This window comes from Salvelinus alpinus, chromosome 3 (assembly GCF_045679555.1).
Source record: "Salvelinus alpinus chromosome 3, SLU_Salpinus.1, whole genome shotgun sequence".
NCBI lineage: Eukaryota > Metazoa > Chordata > Actinopteri > Salmoniformes > Salmonidae > Salvelinus > Salvelinus alpinus.
The window spans coordinates 45,280,096-45,300,681 of record NC_092088.1 but is presented as its reverse complement, the minus strand read 5'-3'; the positions used below and the strand labels follow the sequence as shown (position 1 = coordinate 45,300,681).

General features: G+C 41.5%; 1 protein-coding gene across 3 annotated transcripts; it reads left to right on the top strand.

The window, feature by feature from the left end:
* Window positions 1–7,022: 7,022 nt before the first annotated feature.
* LOC139570807 (RING finger protein 122-like) lies at window positions 7,023–19,601 on the top strand. 3 transcript variants are annotated; one of them, XM_071392999.1, is made up of 7 exons: window positions 7,024–8,206; window positions 8,636–9,297; window positions 10,233–10,390; window positions 16,460–16,502; window positions 16,711–16,752; window positions 17,387–17,469; window positions 18,041–19,601. In XM_071392999.1, the coding sequence occupies exons 3-7, from the start codon at window positions 10,281–10,283 to the stop codon at window positions 18,159–18,161; spliced, it is 399 nt and encodes a 132-aa protein (XP_071249100.1). In that variant the 5' UTR covers window positions 7,024–8,206; window positions 8,636–9,297; window positions 10,233–10,280; the 3' UTR covers window positions 18,162–19,601. The 3 variants fall into 3 exon arrangements, with proteins under 3 accessions (XP_071249101.1, XP_071249100.1, XP_071249099.1); XM_071393000.1 differs by lacking the exon at window positions 8,636–9,297 and having other exon boundaries at window positions 7,023–8,206; window positions 10,233–10,318; XM_071392998.1 differs by lacking the exon at window positions 8,636–9,297 and having other exon boundaries at window positions 7,025–8,206.
* The last annotated feature ends 985 nt before the right edge of the window (window positions 19,602–20,586 follow it).

Below are 20,586 nucleotides of genomic sequence, written 5' to 3'. Positions count from 1 at the left end.
AGGCACAGTCAACTTAGTGTATGTAAACTTCTGACCCACTGGAATTGTGATACAGTGAATTATAAGTGAAATAATCTGTCTGTAAACAATTGTTGGAAAAATGACTTGTGTCATACACAAAGTAGATGCCAAATGTATAGTTTGTTGTTAACAAGAAATTTGTGGAGTGGTTGAAAAACGAGTTTTAATGATTCCAACCTAAGTGTATGTTAAATTCCGACTTCAACTGTGTATATATATATATATATATAATAATTACATGTCATTTTTTAAATTAATATTATTAGCAACAGATTAAGATGCTTTTTTCAAGGGATCCATATAATAAGTATCTGTGGAATAAGTGTGTAATACAATACAATGTAATATAATCTACAATTTATGTTCCTAACCTTGGGCAATATGGGCCTGGGAGGCTCACAGGGATATTGCTATTCACATATTGTTATACTCCACCATTTATCAAATGTTCAACTCAATACTATTCCCCAAATTTTAAAAATATAAATGCACTGTCAAGTAAAGTTTAAAACTGCAAAGTTTTCTCTGCCACGTGGCAACATGTTTAGAATTACAGTATTTTAGCTTCCATAGTCCAATGCAGATGCGTTTCTCAATATCAAATCATTTCTTGGTAACAATTAAATACCTTACTGTGATTGTTTTCAATTCAAATGGTCAAAAATATCTTCTTAACAAAGGGCAATTTCTCAAGCAATAATTGACGCTAGAACTGTATGGAAGTGGTCTCAGTGGAGATGGGAAAACTAAAAAGTTAATGGCAGAGAGGTTTTGAACTGTCTTTCTTTTCAGTGTATTAAGTAGTTTACCGCATGGTGACGTCACCATGGAAGGCCAAAACTCCATCCCACCAAAACAGGCTGAAATTTCAGGCGGTCTGTTCAAACAGCTCTTACACTAACAGGGCATTATCATCCTTTTCACAATTTCACAGTATTATTCCAACCTCATAGTGTGGAAATATACAAAATGACAGACTTTTCATGACAGACTGACCAGGTGAATGCTATGATCCCTTATTGATGTCACTTTTTTATTTTACCTTTATTTAACTAGGCAAGTCAGTTAAGAACAAATTCTTATTTACAATGACAGGGCCAATTGTGCACCGCCCTATGGGACTCCCAATCACAGCCGGATGTGATACAGCCTGGAATCGAACCAGGGACTGTAGTGATACCTCTTGCACTGAGATGAAGTGCCTTAGACCACTCTGCCACTCGGGAGCATGAAGGGGAGGAGACAGGTTAAGGAAGGATTTTTAAGCCTTGAGACAATTGAGACATGGATTGTGTATGTGTGCCATTCAGGAAGGTGTTCTTAACGTTTTGTATACTCAGTGTATATAAAACACAGGCAAATCACATTTTGGACAGCACTGGGCCTTTAATGCTGCAACAACAAAAAATCTCTGCCCGATGACAAAATGTGTAGAATTGAAAACTGAAGAATTTTCTCTCCAATGCCAAAAGGGCTTTAACATTTCTAGTTGTTATTTTTTTATTTAACCTTTATTTAACTAGGCAAGTCAGTCAAGAACAAATTCTTATTTACAATGACGGCCTACCAAATGGCAAAAGGCCTCCTGTGGGAACGGGGGCTGGGATTAAAAATAAAATGAAAATATAGAACAAAACACACATCTACATAAAGAGAGACCTAAGACAACAACATAGCATGGCAGCAACACATGACAGCACAGCATGGTAGCAACACAACATGACAACATCATGGTAGAAATACAACATGGCAGCAGCACATCATGGTAGCGGCACAAATCATGGTACAAACATTATTTGGCACAGACAACAACACAAAGGGCAAGAAGGTAGAGACAACAATGCATCATGGGAAGCAGCCACAACTCTCAGTAATAGTGTCCATGATTGAGTATTTGAATGAAGAGATTGATAAAACTGTCCAGTTTGAGTGTTTGTTGCAGCTCGTTCCAGTCGCTAGCTGCAGCGAACTGAAAAGAGGAGTGACCCAGGGATGTGTGTGCTTTGGGGACTTTTAACAGAATGTGACTGTCAGAACGGGTGTTGTATGTGGAGGACGAGGGCTGTAATAGATATCTCAGATAGGGGGGAGTGAGGCCTAAGAGGGTTTTATAAATAAGCATCGACCAGTGGGTCTTGCGACGGGTATACAGAGATGACCAGTTTACAGAGGAGTGTAGAGTGCAGTGCTGTGTCCGATTTAAGAAGCATTGGTGGAAAATCTGATGGCCAAATGGTAAAGAACATCTAGCCGCTCGAGAGCACCCTTACCTGCTGATCTATAAATTACATCTCTGTAATCTAGCATGGGTAGGATTGTCATCTGAATCAGGGTTAGTTTGGCAGCTGGGGTGAAAGAGGAGTGATTACGATAGAAGAAACCATGTCTAGATTTAACCTTAGCCTGCAGGTTTGATATGTGCTGAGAGAAGGACAGTGTACCATCTAGCCACACTCCCAAGTGTATGAGGTGCCTACCTCAAGCTCTAAACCCTCAGAGTTAGTAATCACACCGGTGGGGAGAGGGGCATTCCTCTTACCAAACCACATGACCTTTGTTAAGGGCAGAGAAAGCTTGTTGGACACTAAGAAAGCTTTGTTGTAGAGCATTTAACACAACATCCGGGGAGGGGCCTGCTGAGTATAAGACTATATCATCTGCATAAAAAATGGATGAGAGAGCTTCCTACTGCCTGAGCTATGTTGTTGATGTAAATTGAGAATAGCGTTGGGCCTAGGATCGAGCCTTGGGGTACTCCCTTGGTGTCAAACAGTGGCTGAGACAGCAGATGTTCTGACTTTATACACTACACTATTTGAGAGAGGTAGTTAGGAAACCAGGCCAACGACCCCTCTGAGACACCAATAGTTCTTAGCAGGCCCACAAGAATGGAATGGTCTACCGTATCAAAACCTTTGGCCAAGTCAATAAAAATAGCAGAACAATATTGCTTAGAATCAAGGGCAATGGTGACATCATTGAGGACCTTTTAAGGTTGCAGTGACACATCCATAAACTGACTGGAAGCCAGATTGCATACCAGAGAGAATACTATAGACATGAAGAAAGCCAGTCAGTTGATTATTGACAAGTTTTTCAAACACTTTTGATTAACAGGGCAAAATAAAAATGGACTGCAAACAGTTAGGATCAGCTTGCTCTCCCCCTTTTAAGTAAAGGACAAACGGTGGCTGCCTTCCAAGCAATGGGAACCTCCCCAGAGAGGAGAGACGGGTTATTAAAAAGGTCAGAGATAGGGTCATCAACCTTAAAGAAGAAAGGGTCTAAACCATCTGACCCAGATGGTTTTTTTGGGTCAAGTTAAGGAGCTCCTTTAGCACCTCGGACTCAGTGATCGCCTGCAGGGAGAAACTTTGTAGCGGGGCAAGGTAGAAACTTTGTAGTGGGGCAGGGAAAAAAAGAGGGAGGAGCATCGGGGCTTGTCGCATTAGAGGGGGTGGGAGATGATGAAATGTTGGATGGGCAAGGAGGAATGGCTGAGTCAAATAGGAATCCTGACTTAAAACCTCTACGGGATCGGTGTCCCTAAACCGGGACTGTTGTTGCTCAATATGCGATAATGTGACTAGAAAACGTTGTATACAACAGCCAACTTTCCAGGACATAGACATGTCTTATATGGGCAGAAAGCTTAAATTCTTGTTAATCTAACTGCAGTGTCCAGTTTACAGTAGCTATTACAGAACAAAACATACCATGCTATTGTTTGAGGATAGTGCACAACAACAAAACACTTTTATCACGGCAGCTGGTTTGACACACTCACCTCTGAATATACTTACATTCAGTAATCTGGCTCTTATTTGTCATCTTGAGGGTCCCAGAGATAAAATGTTGTTTTGTTTGAAAACATCTATTTTTATATTCAATAGTAGGAACTGGGTTCTACAGTTTGACCCCACTGCTGTCTCTGGCTCCACACCCACTCCACCCGGCCGTCTAGATGTGTGAAGGTTAGTGTTTTCTGTAGGGAAGCTAATAATCCATCATGTATGACATTCCTGGGAGTGTGTAAACTATAATTTTTTATTACCAGAACATTTTTGTATGTTCTCTATAGTTATGTACTTGAAAATGTATAAATTGACCAATTCTGAACATTTGGGCAAACTCCAGGCAGACTTGATGCAAAATATTGTGTCGTGAGGTAATTCTTCACTGGATCAGTCTGACACTTTGCACACACACTGCTGCCATCTTGTGGACAAAATCTAAATTACACCTAGGATCCTATCTTAGCGTAGGGCCATTCTCTTGCATTTCAAAGATGATGAAAAAAATATATATAGAAAATGCATGTTTTCTTGTTTGTATTATCTTTTACCATATCTAATGTGTTATATTCTCCTACATTAATTTCACATTTCAACAAACTTCAATGTGTTTCCTTTCAAATGGTATCAAGAATATGCATATCCTTGCTTCAGGTCCTGAGCTTCAGACAGTTCGATTTGGGTATGTAATTTTAGGCGAAAATTTAAAAAAGTGTCCGATACTTAAGCCATGTGCTCCTTGTCAGTAACGACCACATCATCAACATTAAGGGACATGGGCAGCGGTGAGGAGGAGGGTTTATTCTCCAGGGCTTTAACCGTTATCCAGAACTTATTGGGGTTAGACCCACAGAGAGAGAACTGCTCCTTAAAGTAACTAACTATGGCCTTCCCGGAGAACAAGAGCCAGTCAGCCTGAGTATGCATGTGCCGATCCTTTCGCCAAATGAAATGGTCTTTCCTCAGGCCCGAGACTTGGTTCGTCCAGCCAGGCACTGTAGACGTCATAGAAAAACTCTTTGTAGGCAATTTTTATTACACTCGAGTTGTGTTGCAATGGATGGCTACCGATGTTTTCGGGCTCCTGACCAATTCTTCTATTTTGTGTCTTTTTTTGCACTGATCTTAACCTTTTTTGTACATAATGTTTCCGCAATCATTTCCAATGACCGAAAACAGCTTCTGGATATCAGAACATCAATCACTAACCTCGATTTGAATGAAGATTTCTACTTCAACGAGTCGGCGGCACATGACATACTGCTCATCCCGGACCAGACCCTAATCCCTGAGACTCAGAAAAGGAAGATACGGCTTAAGAGAGGCCGACATGCAGGAATCCTGACGAAACTAACTCGGAGAGTAAATAATCTGACTCTACTCTCCGTTCTTTTGGCTAATGTACAATCACTGGAGAACAAATTGGACGAGCTCTGTTCTAGACTATCCTATCAACAGGACCTGAAGAACTGTAATATCCTATCTTTCTTGGAGTCGTGGCTGAACAAGGACATGGATAATAGACATCTAGCTGTTTTTTCTATGCATTGGCAGGATCAAATGGCAGCCTCGGGTAAACTCAATGGGGGAGGTGTGTGTCTCTTTTGTTAAAAACATCTGGTGTGCGATCTCTAATATTAAGGACACTTTGAGGTTCTGCCCGCCTGAGTTAGAATACCTTGTGATAAGCTGTGGACTATTCTATTTACCAAGAGAGTTTATCCTCCAAGCTCATCACTAAGTTAAGGACCCTGGGACTGAACACCTCCCTCTGCAACTAGATCCTTGACTTCCTGACGGGCCACCCTCAGGTGGTGAGGGTAGACAACCTCAACACGGGGGCCCCTCAGTGATGTGTGCTTAGTCCCCTCCTGTACTCCCTGTTCACCCACAAATTCGTAGCCTCACACGATTCCAACACCATCATTAAGTTTGCTGATGACACGACGGTGTTAGGCCTGATCACCGGACGATGATCAGACAGCCTATAGGGAGGAGGTCAGAGATCTGGCAGTGTAGTGCCAGGACAACAACCTCTGCCAAGAGTGTGCAAAGCTGTCGTCAAGGCAAAGGGTGGCTACTTTGAAGAATCTCAAATATAAAATATATTTTTATTGACTTTTTTGGTTACTACATGATTCCTTGTGTTATTTCATAGTTTTGATGTGTTCACTATTATTTTACAAGGTAGAAAATAGTAAAAATAAAGAAAAACCCTGAAATGAGTAGGTGTGTCCAAACTTTTTACTGGTACATCAAATCAGTGATGAGAATAGTCAGATTAACCAATACTTAACAGGGACATGGTGGCGTAGCAAGAAGATTGGTGTAACATGAACCTGGACAGTTTTATCTCAATCTCTTCATTCAAAGACTCAATCATGTACACTTTTACTGACAGTTGTGGCTGCTTTGCGTGATGTATTGTTGTCTCTACCTTCTTTCCCTTTGTGCTGTTGTCTGTGCCCAATAATGTTTGTACCATGTTTTGTGCCGCTACCATGTCTTAGGTCTCTCTTTATGTAGTGTTGTCTCTCTTGTCGTGATGTGTGTTTTGTCCTATATTTATATAAAAAATAAATAAATAATAATCCCAGGCCCCGTCCCCGCAGGAGGCCTTTTGCCTTTTGGTAGGCCGTCGTTGTAAATAAGAATTTGTTCTTAACTGGCTTGCCTAGTTAAATAAAGGTTCAATAAAATAATTAAAAACCAAGAGGTTGTGAGTCAAATCCCAGGTAAGGGGAAAGCATGTGTTTGATGTTGTTGATACCTTTCCACTTATTCTACTCCAGCCATTACCACGTGCCAGTCCTCCCCAATTAAGATGCCACCAATCTCCTGTGACATGAATGTGTCTAGAACATTAATGTTGTATATATTCTGAGAACATGGTAACCACCTTCTGGGTATGTTCTGTTTGATATTAAGGGAACGTTCTAACTCCAATGGCAAAATATGCTAAAATGGTTAATGGGAAAATTGGGCATTCAAACATTAGGGGAACATCAAGGGTAACATTACAACATTTTTCTTTCTGCCTCTTTCTGTTAGCTGGGTTTCTGCCTGTCTGCCTGTAGGGCTCCTGCTCTGTTGTCACCTAGTAATAGCTTACAGCTGGAAAGAGGGGGAGGGAGGGAAAATGAGAGAGGGAAAGTGAGCAAGGCAGAGAGAAAGGAGGGGGAGGGTGAAAGCTGAGCTATGATGCAGACAGCGAATCACATGAGCAGGGATATGTTTACAAACTGAGCTGAGGAGGTGTGCTCACTAGCTCCATTGTGAGGAAGAGGGACTGAGAGCAGAGAGAGAGAAAAAGAGAGAGTGGGACCAGAGAGCGGCTTCCTGGGTTAAAATTATCAGTGTTAGGCTAATTTTCGCTGTCTCCTTTTTCACCCCCTCTTTGTCTGTTTTGGAAGAAGGGGAGCAGATGGTTGGGCCTGACAGAGCAGAGAGCACAACGCAAGTGCAGGCAAAATAGCTGCTTTTACAGGAACACTGGGCACTGCAGGGAACCATTCAAGTTCTTCCTTTGTTTCCCATAATTAGCAGGTTTTCACAGCAAGAGAGGAAATCTATGTCGAGACGAGTATTCAAGGAAGGCGGAGGCAGAGAGAGAGAGGGAGAGGAAAACAGGACTTCAGAGGATCAGGGGAGGGAGGGATAAGCCTTGTGACAATGTTTTGAAGGGGAGACAAAGCAAAGCAGCGACTGCACTCAGCTGGATAGATTGAGTTAGCTGCATGGGAGTTCTCTCCAGTTGGAATATTAACAATAACATTGATGTGTCTTTAACCTGCGAGGGTATGATGTTTATCCCCTAATATAAACACGGCTATGCTCTGGAAATCCCTTTGTTTATTTGAAGAGGGGAGCCATTGCAATACGGATATATTTGATTCTGTTGCCTTTAATAACTTCACACTTTTTAGCATAATTTGGGATTTTAAAAAGTAGCTATCAATTCCTGATGAAATTGTTGCTTGATTATTCACATAATGACAAATCATCACAAAGAAGAGTGTGGATTTCAACAATGAGTGAGTTGTTTTTGTAATGTTTTACTGGATAACAGAGCATCATCCACAGGAGAGCTTCTTGGGGAACTGAGAATGTTTATCACAATGGGATTGACTCATAGCCTACAAATAAAAGTCATTTTCATTGGGGACACAGAAGAGGTTGGACTCACATCATTGTCTGGAAGACAGTGACTTTTTTGGGGACAACCTCCTCGATCTGTCGGCACCCCAACATAGACCCAGGACTGGCTGTGACCCCAGACATAGTGACTCTAGAGGTTGTGAGTAACTTCAGACGTTTTGACCCCCATCCACTGATTCCCTGGGTCCCTCTGGCTTTCTTGAGGCTGATTTCACCCAGTCCAGGGTGTCACGGTGAGTACGTTCTTCCTATGTGTATTGTCGTAATAATTATCTTTGTGTTTGTGGTGTAACAATGTGTTGTCTCGTTACAATTGGTTTGCATTTGAGTGGGTATGACTTGTATGGTCCTGTCTGTTTTGTTGTGTGCCTTTCCCTTCGACGCTAGGTCCTAGACGCTCTCCCAGACAGCATGTGTTCACAGTGGCCTACCTCTTAGACCTCGACTGTCAATGATTTACTAACATCCTACTAAGATTACAGATGCCCCTTCCCTCACCCAAACCCAGCACCCCACCCCCCTCAGAGACAGATCTGGTGGAATGGCCCTTCTGGCCAGACCCTCACACAGGCAGAAGTGACCTTTGACCCAGGAAGTACTCTACTTATTGTGGGACATTGGGTGGCATTAGACATTAAGGTTGCTCATCATTCTCTCCATAGGTAGTGCTGCTGGTGATGGTCTGAAACGGCTGCATGGACTGAAAGGACCAAATTCCAATTCCCCATCACACACACACACACAAAAAACACATACACACACATCCCCAGGCCGACAAACAAGCGTAACACATTCAAGTCCAACAATATACTGCATATTATACTACAGTGGTATTCAAAATCGGGATTAGGAGCAACACATTTAAGAGTACAGATTATGGTTGTAAGTCGCTCTGGATAAGAGCGTCTGCTAAATGACTTAAATGTAAATGTAAAATGGTATGGGACAATATACAAATGTTTAAAAATATATATTTCATTGAGTAAATGTATTTATTGGTTTCTTTTCATTTTTATAAGAGATTAACATGCAATGAATTGAAGGTTATTTTTTAATGTAAAAATCTAAATGTACCGATTTTAAGGTTTTGTCATTAGATTTCTTGTTGTCATTGTGGAGTGCCTCATTGCTGGGGTGGCCTTCAGATATGGGACTCACACACACCTGTCAAACACACATGCACAGGCCTTACTGGGGGAGCTGGTTCAACACACACCCCACTCCCACTGAGAGCTCACTTTTCAGTAGAAGTAACGGAGTACATTTTGAAAAGCTCATGCAACACAATGAAGTTCAACAATGGAAGTAGTGTTACATTGATACAGTACGTAAAACAAGAAGCTGCTGAGTGGCTAACAGTATGCAATATGCATGTCCACCCTGCCTTAGGCACACACATGCAATGAGATGAGCCGAGAGTCCAGTACCGGTCAGACATACGATGCGCAGCCCACTTCACAGTAAATAACGAACGCATTTATGCTAATAGGACATTCCAAATTTAATTTGATTCAGTCTGCTTCATATTCATATGTAAAACATATTCTGTGCACTTAGTAGATGAACACACAGCACAATGTTTTAAAATGCCATGTACTAATTTCTTGAATGTACAACATCCTCCCTACATTGTATTTTTTTATTTTATTATTATTATATTTTTTTTAACCCCCTTTTTTCTCCCCAATTTCGTGGTGTTAGTAATTACTATCTTGTCTCATCGCTACAATTCCCGTACGGGCTCGGGAGAGACGAAGGTCGAAAGCCTTGCGTCCTCCGAAACACAACCCAACCAAGCCGCACTGCTTCTTAACACAGCGCGCATCCAACCCGGAAGCCAGCCGCACCAATGTGTCGGAGGAAACACCGTGCACCTGGCGACCTTGGATAGCGCGCACTGCACCCGGCCCGCCACAGGAGTCGCTGGTGCGCGATGGGACAAGGATATCCCTACCGGCCAAACCCTCCCTAACCCGGACGACGCAACTTGTGCGTTGCCCCACGGACCTCCCGGTCGCGAACCCAGAATCTCTGGTGGCACAGCTGGCACTGCGATGTAGTACCCTAGACCACTGCGCCACCCGGGAGGCCCCTCCCTACATTGTAAATGAAACACTCACGCCACTGAAACGTGCTTCAGAATCCATTATTGAGGATGACGTATATACTGAACCCCTTTTGTTTTTTTGCCTGTAACGACAGAAGGGTCTGTAGAATTTGGTCAAGTAGACTCAAGGCTCTCTGTCTTCCTCCTCTCAGGATGTCTGTGTGGTTTAAGATCGCAGAACTCAGACCCTTTACGGCAAGATGACATCGGAAGACATCTACCACCTGCCCCTCAACATGTACGTTATCATCCTGGGCATTGGCCTCTTCATCTTCATGCTCAGCCTGATCTTCTGCTGCTACATGTTCAGGTGAGGCTTAGGGGAGAGTGGGGTAAGTTTAGCCATTATTTTACATTCGGCATCACTCCGTCAAGGGAGCTATAGTATTCTTTCTAACAAAGATATCTACATATATTTCACGATGTTGTGTATCCCTGGAAATAATCTGAATTCATGTAAACATGACAGTTTATATACTTCGGTTTAGATACAAGCATTATGAAACATCTAACACATTCAATTGACTTGGTGGAAATCTGTTTTTTGGACCTAACTTGCTTAGCACTTTTCCCATGAGGTTTCTTCCTTCACAGACTCCCTACACTACCAGTCAAAAGTTTTAGAACACCTACTCATTCGAGGGTTTTTCTTTATTTTTTACATTGTATAATAATAGTGAAGACATCAAAACTATGAACTAACACCTATGGAATCATATAGTAACCAAAAAAGTGTATTTGAGATTCTTCAAATAGCCATCATTTGCCTTGATGACAGCTTTGCACACCAGTAGTGTAAATATTTGGTCAAATATTACATTTTGTGTATGGTTTCCTAGAAAGGTGACTCAACTTACCCCTTTGGCAAAACTTGCACCACTCTCCCCTACTGCACAGCAGCGATCACCTAGGGCAGGGTTCCCCAACTGAAAGGTGATTTTATTTGGCCCCCAAGTTTTATGAGCAAAAACATAATAAAATGTGATTGTATACAAATGTAAGCAAGTTTTGAAATGATTTTCTATTCAAATATTATACTGAACAAAAATATAAATGCAACATGTAAAGTGTTTGTCCCATGTTTCATGAGCTGAAATAAAAGTTCCCAGAAATGTTCCATATTCTCTCAAATTTGTGCTCCAAGTGGGTTTACACCTCTGTTAGTGAACATTTCTCCTTTGCCAAGATAATCCATCCACCTGACAGGTGTGACATATCAATAAGCTGATTAAACAGCATGATTACTCAGGTGCACCTTGTGCTGGGGACAATAGCCCCTCTAAAATGTGCAGTTTTGTCACACAACACAATGCCACAAATGTCTCAAATTTTGAGGGTGTGCGCAATTGTCATGCTGACTGCAGGAATGTCCACCAGAGCTGTTGCCAGAGAATTTCATGTTAATTTCTCTACCATAAGCCGCCTCCAACGTCGTATTAGAGAATTTGGCAGTGTGTCCAACCGTCCTCACAACCACAGACCACGCACCATGCCAGCCCAGGACCTCCACATCCAGCTACTTTACCTGCAGGATCATTTATATTTTTGTTCAGTATATATCTGTTTGGGGTTTTTGTCCATTTTAAGTTTTGTTTGTAATTATTCCGACCCACTGACCATCCGCTCAAGAAAAATATCTTCCCTCTACTGAATCTAGGTTATGATCAATGAGTTATGGGCTTGTTAATCACAATAACCCATAGTCAGCTATAGCTTTCTTTATAGATCAGGGCCTGTTTTCCCAAAAGCATCTTAACGCTAAGTTCATCATTAGAACCTTTGTAGGAGCATCGTTAAATCTCAGAGCTGTTTCCCAAAACCATCGTTATTAACTTTGCATTTGAAAACACGTCATCTAAAGCCTGCATTAGACCACTCGTAAAACAGATTTCCGCTAAACATAGAATCACATGGGTTATCTGTCCTCTGTGACCGCCCATAACGTCAAAACAAAGTTAACTACAAATACACAGCCTGGTCTCATGGACTATACGTAACGTAGTAAATGTAAATCCAGGACATTGAAATTAGATTAATATGTTACGTTTTGTATGGTTACATAAGAAATACTGTAAGATTATTAAAGGCAAAAACAAAAGGAGAGTGGATGGTCGGAGGGGATGGGTGGGCGTGTAACGTGAACGTTTAACAACCCAAAGGTTGCGTGTTCAAATCGCATCACGGACAACTTTAGCATTTGAACAACTACTTACTACGTTTTAGCTACTTTGCAACTATTTAGCATGTTAGCTAACCCTTTCCCTAACCCTGACCTTAACCCCTAGCCTAGCTAATGTTAGCCAACCTAGCTAACATTAGCGTTAGCCACCTAGCTAATGTTAGCCTCAACAAATAGGAATTCGTAACATATCATACGTATTGCAATTCCGTAACATTGATCGAATTGCAATTCGTAAAATATCATATGAAAGGGATGATGGACATCCACAAATTAATACATATCATCCAAAACATAACATATCATTCTAAATGGAGGGAGGCAGATTTACTTTACTATGTTATGTCTACCCGAGTCCAAGTTGAAATACAAAGTTGCCAATGTCTTTGCACTTGATACAAAATGAAAACTGAGATGACTGCATTCATGTTCAATAAATGTTGTTTTATTTTGCTACTGTCTAATATTTCATGATGTGTAGCCTAACATGTGCCAAATTGGTGATTTAGTGCATTTTTATTGGGTAAGCATTAGAATTGTTGTGAAATTGTTAGGTTAAATTACTTGTTAGATATTACTGCATGGTCGGAACTAGAAGCACAAGCATTTCGCTACCCTCGCATTAACATCTGCTAACCATGTGTATGTGACAAATAAAACTTGATTTGATTTGAATAATCCGCCTCAATATTTGCAGCCGTATTTGATATTATCTCTCCAAGAGCTGATCCGTCATCAGTATTGTGAAATAATAATAATGAAAAAATATATATATTTTAAATATATATAAAAAAATGTTTTACTTTACTTATTTACCCCTTTTTCTCCCCAATTCCGTGATATCCAAATGGTAGTTAAAGTCTTGTCCCATCACTGCAACTCCCATACGGACTCGGGAGAGGCGAAGGTCGAGAGCCATACGTCCTCTGAAACACGACCCTGCTAAGCCGCACTGCTTCTTGACACACTGCTCGCTTAACCCGGAAGCCAGCCGCACCAATGTGTCGGAGAAAACACTGTACAACTGACGACCATGTCAGCATGCATGCGCCTGGCCCGCCACAGGAGTCGCTAGAGCGCGTTGGGACAAGGACATCCCGACCGGCCAAACCCTCCCCTAACCCGGACGACTCTGGGCCAATTGTGTCTCGCCTCATGGATCTCCCGGTCGCGGGCGGCTACGACATAGCCCGGGATCGAAACCGGATCTGTAGTGACGCCTCAAGCAATGCAGTGCCATAGACCGCTGCGCCACTCGGGAGGCCCTTCATTTTAAGGTAAAATTGATTTGAGAAAGCTGATCTGAGAGCAGCACTACCTTTCTTTCAATCCCATCAGTATCGACATATGCTTCAACGACACACTTAGTGACTTTTCTCTCTGCGTGGTGTTTTGGGAAACGCATGTTACATCTTCGGCCGTTGTAGGAAAGATGCCTCGTTAAAACACTCGTAAGCCTAAGTTCCATCGCTATCGGGAAACCGGGCCCAGAACATTTGAGTTATGTTTTTTGTCAAAGTTAGCTCAGCTGGGTAACCTATTAATCCTGCTTTGGAAAATACAACCCTGAGGCAGACAAAATCAGGTAGTACAATATGTTTTAAAGCTGCAAAATGTAACTTTTTGCGCGACTCGACCAAATTCACATAGAAATGTGAGTTATAGATCTGTCATTTTCACTGAAAGCAAGTCTAAGAAGTGTTCTATGTGTGTTATTTCTATGCTTCCCATTCTTAAGTTTTGTTTTTGTGTCTTTTACTTTTGGTTTTGTACACCAGCTTCAAACTGCAAACTGCTAACTGTTATGGAAAAGATATTTCACAGCAGTTTAGATGGTTCAGTGATTCTCTACACTATACTTGCTTGTTTTGTCACATAAAGTGAAATTAGGCAAACTATTAGAGTTTTAGCAACCAGGAAATGTCGGAATGATTTTTACATAGTGCATCTTTAAACATCAATGTGATCAATGCTAGGTGTTGAACAACCAGCTGCGAGCCTTTTGCTAAGACTGTGTTTACACCTGGAGCAAAATGTGTTTTCTGGCCAAATCTGAGGCGTCTTCTTTTAGACTTTCTTGTTGTCGAGATGTGGAACCAAAAATACATACTCAAATCTGCACCTGATAAGGTGCTTTGCAGCTGTAGCACAGCCAAGTGTAGACACATTGTGACTTGCATTTGGCATACTGTTCATGGGTTGCATGTTTCGTCACAATACTGTTTTGAACGTTCGCTTTGGACTGATGCCCGACTGAGCGTTCTACTCAATTCATCGTCAATGATCGCTGATTAAGATTTCATCAAATGTGCATTATAGTGGGATGGAAATACAATGCATTCAAAATAAGGCAAATAATTAGCAGGAAAACCATTTGTCATGATTTTGATGTCGCCAGATTGACTTTAGACTTTAGGTTGAGGGGAGGCCACCGGATTTTAGCTAGCTAACGTTAGCATTGCTAGCTATTTTTGACGAACTTTGCTTGCTAATGACAACATTGCCATCTGTCTAAAGTAAATTTGATGACATGATAATGCTGGCAAAGTTGTTTCCTACTAAATATTTGAATACTTTAGCAATGTCAACGTATTTCCAGGAACTATAGTGGAATTCAGACGAAACAGTAGTTAGCCTCCGTCCAGAATGACTGTGCTTCTTCTTCTCTGAAGTTTTATGGCAGACTACACCGATTGATGTATTGCCACCACCTACTGTACGGAGTATTGAAACAAAACAAAAGGAATACTGTATATTCCATTGCAGGAGGGGGGGTTCCCGAGATAATAGAAAAATAAATCAAACAACCATCCCACTCTTTCAGTCATATTCAAAGCAATCCCTACACAGGCTCAGGTGTCTGTGACGATGGTCATTCATCGACAGGATTCCTTGCCTCTGCAGAAAAGTCCCCGAGGCCCCCAAAAAACGCTCAGCACTCACGATGATGCCTATTTACTCCGATTTCCTCTCCGTTTGCGCTGTGCATTGATAACCAAAGTAATAAACGCTACAAAGTCCACCTTCTTAACGTGCAACATGTCAGGATCCCTCTGTTGACAAGGAACATCATCTTGTGTCTCTACTACTACCATTACTTCATGAACTTCACTCCTTTCTTCCACACTTCTCAATGCCTCCGGATAGGAGACATTCTGGACAGCCCTTATTCTTGCCAACTCCATCTCCTTCACCTTAACAGGACACTTCAGAAATTCGGGTGAATGTTCACCACCACAATTGCAGCATTTAGGCTCAGCTGACATTTAATACTCCTCCGGTCTACATACACTTGACACATTTTTCCCACTGCATGGGTTTGGGCACGGAGGCTCTCACAGGGAATCTCATGTAACCTAAATACAAGTGGGAAGGGAGCGACTCTTCATCAAAAAACAATAGAGTGGATGGAGTTGGCTTCCGCTCTCCATCTACCGTACAGGTCAGTCTTTGTGCACCAACCACTTGATCCTATTCTTCACATATATCCTTTGCATTTACTTCTAGAGCCACCCCAGAGATAACACCCTTGATAGGTGCCCTGCTTCAAAGATCCAGACACACAACACATTCCAATCCGACATCTTGAGGCGCGAAGCACGTTCCTTCTGTTCCGTAGAAAACACAAAAAAAACAAAAAAAGCCCACTTCTCGTTATTCTCATCGACGCCACCAACGCATCCACAATTTTCATAGAGACTTCAAACGGCTCTCCCAGGTAACAAAATTGATCCAAAACCCTTATTCCAACCAAAACATACTCAGACCTAGGTTTGGATTTACTAGTTTTCACTACCACTTTACTTCTCTTGTTTCCTTTTACATTCGCCACTGTAATCCAATTCTACTCATTCTCATCTCCACTCGACAAGCCATCTAATTCAAACAGAACATCTGCTTCCATGACTATGCTGATCACCACTTCAGGGTACCACTATGGCGCCGCCGGTAGAGGGCGGCTTGAACGTTCATAACAATGGCATGACGTGACCGTGTGACGGAGGTGCAACCTATGAATAGCGGTCTCCATGACAACACATCAGGCATGATGGGACATATGATCGAAAGATGAAAAGTAATGGGACAAGCATTCATAACAGATCAATGTAATTATGAAGTGTCAATTATAAACAGATTATGTGTATCAGTCAATGTCAAAAATCCTTTTTGAATATGCCTTTTTATATAATTCTGTTTCAGGTTAAGGCGACAAGGCACAAGGGAGCAATATGGATATAATGAGGTAATTTCATCTTGTATTAATACAAAATCTCTCAAACGTGGTAAATTTCACAATGAGAATGACTTTGATTTGTTTCTTGATATCTTTGTATTGCCAGTTGTTGTTTCTAAAATCGATCTCTATTATATTAACTTAAAAAGGTGTTATTTTGCTGTGCTTTTATTGTAGAAAAGATTTCCCTCTGTCATAAATTCATCTTTGTCTCTAGGTTGTTTTGAAAGGAGCAGGAAAGAAACTGAGTCTTCTTGGAGTAAGTTGATTTTGTTGTTCCAGCTATGCACTTTGCAAATTGTTTTTTGCAAGGGAATAGAATTTAGGCCTCAGTGTCACGTTCCTGACCTGTTTTCTGTTGTTTTGTATGTGTTAGTCGGTCAGGGCGTGAGTGTGGGTGGGCATTTCTATGTTATGTGTTTCTATGTTGGTAAATGGGTGACCTGATATGGTTCTCAATTAGAGGCAGGTGGTTTTCATCTCTGATTGAGAACCATATTAAGGTAGGTGGTTTCACATTGTTTGTTTGTGGGTGATTGTCGCTGTGTCTGTGTTTATTTGCACCACACAGTACTGTCTCGTCTCGTTCGTTCCTGTTCATGCGTGCTTCGTTATATGTAGTTTGCATGTTCAGGTTAGTCTACGTTGTTTGTTTGTTATTTTGTAAATATTCAAGTATAGTTCGTGTCAGTGTTCGTCGTGTCTAATAAATTCATTCATGTCTACATACCTCGCTGCACATTGGTCATCTGATCCCTCTCTCCTCTCCTCGTCTGAGGAGGAGGACGACGTAGAATGTCGTTACACTCAGCATCAGAGGGTTAGGGTGGGGAGTGAGAGATTTTTTTTCCTTCCAAGGATAGTGTTAACGTGATTTCTTTCCCATCCTACAGCAGACCTGTGCCGTGTGCTTAGAAGAGTTCAAAAGCAGAGACGAGCTTGGAGTGTGTCCCTGCTCACATGCCTTTCACAAGAAGTAAGGCCCCTCCCACAGTCCTGGCTTTGATGGCGTGAAGTGAACAGCTGAAGGCATACACAGGGAAGAAGAGATCAAAAGCTAATTTAATTAAAAAAGAGACAGAAGCCTTGACAAAGCCCTCCAGTTCTAGTGTGAAAGTGACAGGCATTTACTGTCTGTGTGACTTTCAGTCATTTGACTAAATGCACCTGTTTACCCCTAAGGAAAGACCCCGATGACATTGTTTGCAGACTGTTTGCTTGAGATGATAGACTACCATCTGTTTCTCCCTGGACCAGGGTAGAATAGTATAACGACCTCTCCCACAGGATATGTTTGGCATGTTAGTAGCCAATGGGCGTATATAGTAATATACAGGGTAGTGTGTACTGTTGAACCTTCCCTGAATTGCATCTTTCTCTCTCATGCGTCCTTGCTCTCTTTGTATGCCTGTCTGCCTCTCTCTCTCGCTCTGTCTGTCTCTTTCCCACTTTCTCACTCGCTCTCCCGCTCATTATCTCTCCTTTTCTTCTCCACATCTCCATGTCTTTCTGTAATATAATATGTTCCCCTCTCTACCCCTACGCAGGTGTCTGTTAAAATGGCTGGAGATCCGCAGTGTCTGCCCCATGTGTAACAAACCCATCTGCCGTTTGCAGCCAGACACCCCACAGGGCGCAGAGAGGCCCCAGAGCCCAATGGAGGTGTGAGATGAGCGAGGGACCACACTGCAGCACCACAACACCCCTAATTACAGTTCCAACCTGCCTCATCCCACTCCACTCCGCCGGACCCCTAAAAATCACACCCTGGTCCAGTTGAAGTGAATCAGGCATTCCATCCTGACGTCTTCCATATACCCCCATCCTAGAGTTCTGACAGACTCTACTCTGGTTTTGAAGGTGTTAGACCCCTGAAGGTGTGTGTGAGATGAGACTTTGAAGTGGAACTCATAGAACAATATTGGAGAACAAACTGAATGGTTTTTTATCTAAAAGGCAGGGGATGGATGAAGAGACCCTGTCCCATGACCACCGGCCAACCCCTACAGGAGAAACAGTGGGTACTGAAAAAGAGTTGGGATGCTGTGCATTGGGCCCTACTTTCCCAAATCATAGTCAATAACCCGCCATCCCATGTTGCCAAGTGAAGATAGGGTGTCCTGATTGGTCGATGAGTAACATGGGGCCTGGATGGAGGTAACACGCACATACCATGCCCACAGCTGCCATCATGGTCCTATGAGGTATTCAGCTATGACATAGGGTGCAGTGACCCTGTCACTAAATAACACTTCAGGGTCATTCTTGACTTGCATTGCCATTTGGGCATGGTATTTTGGAAGAAATTAACTTCATTTTTGTTTGTTTTTATTTAAATGTACAGTATATGGGTACATCTTACTATTCTAAATAAACTTTTATGGCAGCTTAATGACTTTAAATATCAAGGATGGTAATGACACATTTTAGGTAATTTAGTATTTTCTTAAATGGAGAGCACAGATGCTCAAATGTCCTTAACCCTAATGGGATATGATTAATCTTTTAATCACAATGTAATTTCCCTTACATTTTTACATTTAAATTGAGTAATACCAATGACAATTTTTATTTAGACACCAAGTCATCAATGGAATCCTCAAAATGATGACATGCTAAAAGGGTGTGATTAGCTAAGAACTTTCTTTAATATAGACCCCTCCCCCGATAACAGTTTGCAACTGGAGGGAATGCTCAAGGTCCTTGTATATTTTTTGTGTAATGAGTAATTTCAGAAACGCCTAACTAAAATCTGGCGTAATTGCATCAGATGCCCGATTAGCTTCTGGGGGAGATGTATGAGAAAAGATAGGCCTACTAACGAGACAAGAGAAGTCACTTTAAACAATGCATTAAATATACAGTTTTGCAGTAGAAATTGATTTATCTATATTTTATCAATGATAAACAGTACAATATAAACAAAAACATGTATGATGTGTAAGTATTTGTTATTTGAAAGTGTTTTTCATTGTTGCAAAGCCGAGGGACGCAAATGCCACTGCAATTCAAGAATGACCCATCAATAAAATATATAATTTTAAAATTATTTCTAAGGAATTGTTTTGTATTATAACTGGCTTTCAATAAAGTGTATTGTTTCAGTGATATGTGAAATGATGTTATTCATTCTGAAACATTAACCATGCAAATGTTATTCAGTTGGGGCATAGTTATAACCATTTCAAGTATCTGCATTTACATAAACATTATTATTATTAAAAAACATTTTTTTACCTTTATTTAACTAGGCAAATCAGTTAAGAACAAATCCTTATTTACAAAGACGGCCAAACACGGGGGACGCTGGGCCAATTGAGCGCCGCCCTATGGGACTCCCAATCACGGCTGGATGTGATATAGCCTGGATCCGAACCAGTGACTGTGGTGACATCTCTTGCACTGAGATGCAGTGCCTTAGACTGCTGCGCCACTCGGGAGCCCATTTGCATGCGCCATTTCGGGAAAAAATTGTTAGCAATGGATGTGCCACCAGTCAAGAAGATCTAAAAAAAAATGAGGATGAGTTTTTTTCAAATGAGTGCAAAGGATTGTAAGTAAGGTTCTTGGCAACTGCCCACACACCACCCCTGGCAAAGTAGCTGGAAAATGTGAGTGCTTCCAGCTTAGATGTCTTTAACTTCATCACAGTAATTATGGGTCATGAAGATGTGTTCCATGTGTTAAGACTTTGTACGGTGCTATCATGATCATGGCAGTAGAGTAGAGTGACAGCGAGAGAGAGAGAGAGAGAGAGAGAGAGAGAGAGATGTTAACACATGTTTCCCATGCCAATAAAGCCCCTTGAATTGAATTGAAAAATTGAGAGAGAGAGAGAGAGAGAGAGAGAGAGAGGCCAGAAACAAAGCCATTGTTGTGAACCGCAAAAATAGCCAATGCAGTCGCATGGCTACACTTATGAACTCCACTGGGGCAATCGCATGTGGTAGAGACTTTGAACACCTTGAATTCATGACTTTGAACACCTTGAAATGCATTGGTTGTAAGAAATGTAGAATATAAAGTTTGATTTGATGGATGACATTACAGCTGTAGAATATGTAATCAACTGAAATTGTGCAATTTCAGTTGA